Source organism: Limulus polyphemus, unplaced genomic scaffold (genome assembly GCF_000517525.1).
Source record: "Limulus polyphemus unplaced genomic scaffold, Limulus_polyphemus-2.1.2 Scaffold20, whole genome shotgun sequence".
In the NCBI taxonomy this organism is placed as follows: Eukaryota; Metazoa; Arthropoda; class Merostomata; order Xiphosura; family Limulidae; genus Limulus; species Limulus polyphemus.
The window spans coordinates 1,750,926-1,755,748 of record NW_013665630.1 but is presented as its reverse complement, the minus strand read 5'-3'; the positions used below and the strand labels follow the sequence as shown (position 1 = coordinate 1,755,748).

General features: G+C 28.8%; 1 protein-coding gene across 5 annotated transcripts in view; it reads right to left on the bottom strand.

The window, feature by feature from the left end:
* Positions 1–4,823, bottom strand: part of LOC106458086 (Golgi-specific brefeldin A-resistance guanine nucleotide exchange factor 1-like) — a 72,159-nt gene that overhangs the window by 31,530 nt on the left and 35,806 nt on the right. For all 5 annotated transcript variants that reach the window (XM_022384409.1, XM_022384406.1, XM_022384428.1 and 2 more), the window contains exon 14: positions 2,476–2,678. In XM_022384409.1, coding sequence (XP_022240117.1) covers positions 2,476–2,678 — 203 coding nt within the window. The remainder of the gene's footprint in view (positions 1–2,475; positions 2,679–4,823) is intronic.

Here is a 4,823-nt window from a genome sequence, read left to right as displayed (position 1 = left end):
AAGAAAGAAGTTAAAGTATTTAAATTTATTTAAAAGAAAAATCAAAGAAATTCAAAAACTATTTGTGATTATTTGTGCTAATAGCAACTTTGGATTTATATGTAAAATATTTTATGCACAGGTTATAACAAATGAAATATACCTGTTGATTCTAAATATTTAAATTTACCTTTCTTATATGCAATTCCAAGACTACATAAAATTCCAATTAAGTTTTGATTTATTACAAATTCAGTAAATACTATTATTAAACCAGTAGCTATCATATTAAATAAAATTTAGGATTTACTATTTTCTGAAATAAAACAAAAATCTCTAAGTATTTCGAAACACGTATTCTGGATAATAAAAAACAATACACAGATATTGGAATGCTAAGAATTTTTAAATTCTTCGAGTTCAGCCTTTTCTGTTCTGACATGATTTTACCACAAGCATACCAAATTAAATTTAAAAGATTTAATAAAAGTCTTTAATTTGCTTAATAGATGAATTGACAGTTGAAAATATAGCTATTTCTAAATATAAAGTTTCAATTTTATAATGTAAAGACCTTTTGAATTTTTGCATATTTAATAATTATGTAACCTTTAATGATAAAATATTTAAACAGATGGTAAGCATCCCTATAGGGGCTAATTTCTCTTCAATTATGGCTAACTTGTATCTTTATTTTTATGAAAATAAATTTATGAACAAAATAACAAATCCTAACAAATATGTATTTACTTTCCATTATACTGACGATTTAATATCGATCAATAATTCTGAGCTTGAACCACCCTATACTTGAATTAGAACATAGCAATATTTTCATAGCACACTATTTAGATCTAGACACTAATTTGTCAGAAAACAAAGTGCAGTTGGACATTTTTGATAAAAAAAGATAATTTAAATTTTTATCCTAGGATTGCCTTCCCTAAATAGTGTGGTGCCACATACAATGTTAAAAGGTATAATTATTTCTTAAATTAAAAGATACATAACAGTCTGCAATATAAACACTTTTTTTGTATATAACGTAGAATTGTTAAAAGATAATAATTATGAAATTAGTAAAGTCTTTAAATTATTTTATAATAAATTTCATAAATTATTAGAAAGTAAATCATTTACAAATACCTTCAGTACAATTATTTCTAATTTGAAATATTAAACTAACGAGAGGTTGCTAGCATATAAAATCTTATTATAAAGACTTGCGTTAACTTTATAATACTTTCAGTATTTCTAGGCCGGAAAGACTAACATCAGGCAACTGGGCCTGGCTCAGTTTACCCAGTTATACTTGAAAGTCATGTCCTTGGAAAGGGAGGAGGAAGGGGTAACAGAACTATGTAAGTGGGTTTATAGTTAACAATAAAAACATTAACTGAAATATTATTTGAAGTATTACTGCTTATACTATACTGAATAGTTATTAATATCTCGCAGTGATAAAGTGTCAATGTTATTACTTGAAATGTACAGTAAGGTTGTATATTTCGTAATTTAGTATCGGAGTAAATATATTAAGGAGAAAGTTGGATGATTTATGATAGAAATCAAGGGTGGTTTAATATCTTATTTCTATTTTTATGCTTTTCTTAGGGATAACTATCATACCCACAACCGGCTATAGACGGTGAGTGATAGGGGGATCTGGGACGTTGTGGGCTCTAGCACCCAGATCCTAAACCCCTTTTTTGGTTACATGCTGACCAGCTCTGCATCTTTCGTTTTGACTATGTCTGACAGATGGAAAATCCCCAATGCATTTAGGAGCTATAACCGCAGACATTTTCACTTTAAAATGATATCTTTTGTACTTTTATAAAAATGGTATAATTTTACAATGTTATATTGGAACTCTGTTGGTGCATTCACTTACTTGTTGACACATACATCTACATGTACAATAAAAATATTGTAGGTTATATTATATATAAAACTAAACATGTCAGTTAGCAATCAATCTCAAGAGACAGAGTAGGAGGAGGAGCTTTTGTGGCGCTTTGACAAATTTATTGATATCTCAGCAAGTCAAGAAGGTAAGAGGTTAAACTCTTAGTTCCTTGCTTTTAATTACATATAGTTTTTCTAATAAATTGGAAACTGAAGCACTCTATTTTTGATTTTTGAAAATTCTGAAAGGGAAAACTGAAGCTCAGACACATCAAATGACAGAAATTGATCAACGAGGATTTTTAAATATTTCTTTTTGAAATTGAGAAATTAAAACTTAAATATAAAAAAACTTGAATTATAAACTGTGTTATCATGCTAAGTTCATTGATATGCATTCTAATAAAAGTTTACTGATTTTTTTAATGGGACACTATAAAAAGAGCCAGGCCCAGGTGCTATGGGTTAAAAATTACTATTTTTATGTTCGCACGTTTTAAGTTATCAAATAATTACAAGATTGAGAACTGCAGCACTCACTCCATCTCTTTCATCCAGAGCTTAAAAGTTTTTTGACAATCAACTAACCTAATGAATGCCTCCAAAACTTTGAGATTTTTCCTATTACTAATGTATTGTCCAATCATCCACTTATCTAAACGAGGGTTATCTCGCAGGAAGTCTGCCACTTCCGCGGGATCAAGAGGATCCTTAAGGAGTCCATTTTCTTGTAGAAAGCTGATTCCTTTACTGGGTTTACTGTTAAACTGTTCAGTGCCAGTAGCTAGAAGCTAACAAAAGAAAAAAAAAGTTTTAATTTCTAACTTTTTTTTTTTTACTTCAACCAACAAGTTTATATTATCTAATCACACAAAATAAGTAATATGCACAGATAAATATGACATTACCTCAGTTTTATGCTTAAAGTTTATGATATCCTCACCTTTTTTTTATTTCCATAACATACATCATATCACATGTCATTACTGTTAAAGTACATTCTGGTACAATAATCGTAAGGACACACAAATAATATGAATTTTTATATTCAATGGTGCTGAAGTGTACTTTAAACAGGTACTCAGTTGAGGTTTTTAGATTTTACTGATTTTTATAGGGACATAAAAAAAAAGGGCAAAAATTCTGGACATTAATGGCAAGCATGGCTAAGTCCATGGTCAGTACCATAGTCTAGAAGAAAAGGTAAAAAAAGATGGACAATGGGTTATTTTTAAAAGAAAAATAATGAATATTAACTTAACATTTAGATATTTATGCAGAATTAAAGTTAATATATTACTATTTTTATATTGTGTATCTCCTATATTTGTACACTGATAATACTAGGAAATCACAATTTTCCCATAAGATGACATTAAATTCTTTCAAGGACATTATTGTTTTGGGAAAAAAATCATTGGGTGTATTTGTCACATCTATCACCTTTCTCGTACAATTTCAAGCATTACTACTTTTTCAAACCACAAACAGCAGAATTTCTCCTTGCAACTACTGTCAATCTCCTTCATCTTGTGTGCATTTTTATCAATGACTTTCAGTTGTATTTTCATCTTGAAACAAAGACAAAAACGACAAAGACTTTTTTTCATTGGTTAAACAGACTTTCAGACTCCAGTTTAATTCTGGGGTTTGTAACAGAATGCTGTTTAGAAATTTTTCTCATAAGAATTGCATCAATCTTATGAAAGGCCAGTAGGATGTCTAAAAGAGTGAAAAACTGCTGATTTGATGGGAAATTCTCATCCCAGTTTTTACTAATAAATTCAACTATAATTTCTTTCATTCCAGAAATATGTTTGAAACTATTAAGTTTAACCCTGGTGGAATCATATTATCCTTACTAGGCTAATGACAGGCGATAATGTATGAAACTAAAGATTCTATCTATTAATTTTCAGTGTTTGACACAAGTAGTATACTACAGTTATTATGCTTAAATAAGTAAAATATATATATGAAGACTCTTGAAAAAAAAAGCAACTTGTATGATAAGTTAAGGGCAAGAACATTTATGACACTTTGTTCTTTAAAGTAATGCACAAAGACGCTTCATCCTTTAAAAATACTCAGACGTATTCTTATCTTATATATACTATTTAGAGTGCTAATAAGTTGTATTTAGTCAGTTTTGGGCATCACTGCTAAAATAAAATATAAAAAAACTGCTACAAATTCAATAAACAAGATAACTGAACTTTATTAATATATTTTTTTGCCAAGATAAAATAAAACATAGAAAATCCTATACATAAAAAAACAAATGATTCAGTACTTTCTGTGACCTAAACAGTTTCTACATTTCATAGTATTTCATCATTCATATAAGTACATTAGATTTGAAAATACACATACCGAAATTTCTCCAATACATAAAGTTTGCAAACACGATCTAATATCATATCACTGTGATCTCACAGAATACTGTTACATCAATTACATAGTACTCAAGCAAGAGTATTAACACAGTAATGAAACACAATTACAATGGTTAAATGTGCAATCAACAACACGAAGCAGAAGAAATAATTTAATGGCGTGTCACAGAAATTGAGCCTTTTGAAAAATTAGACTACCTGTTTATTTAAAACCACTTGCCTTTTTCTAATGTTTAATAGCCAAAGAGAACCTGTTTATTTAAAACCACTTGCCTTTTTCTTATGTTTAATAACTGAAGAAAACCTGATTATTAAAAACCATTTGCCTTTTTCTTATGCTTAATAGCCAAAGAGAACCTGTTTATTTAAAACCACTTGCTTTTTTCTTATGCTTAATAGCCAAAGAGAACCTATTTATTTAAAACCACTTGCCTTTTTCTTATTATTTAAGCAACTACAAAATCACGAGCAACATCGAGTGCTAATTAGCAATAATATCTTTCAGCTTTATCTCGTGAACTAACTTGTTGAAGCTCATGG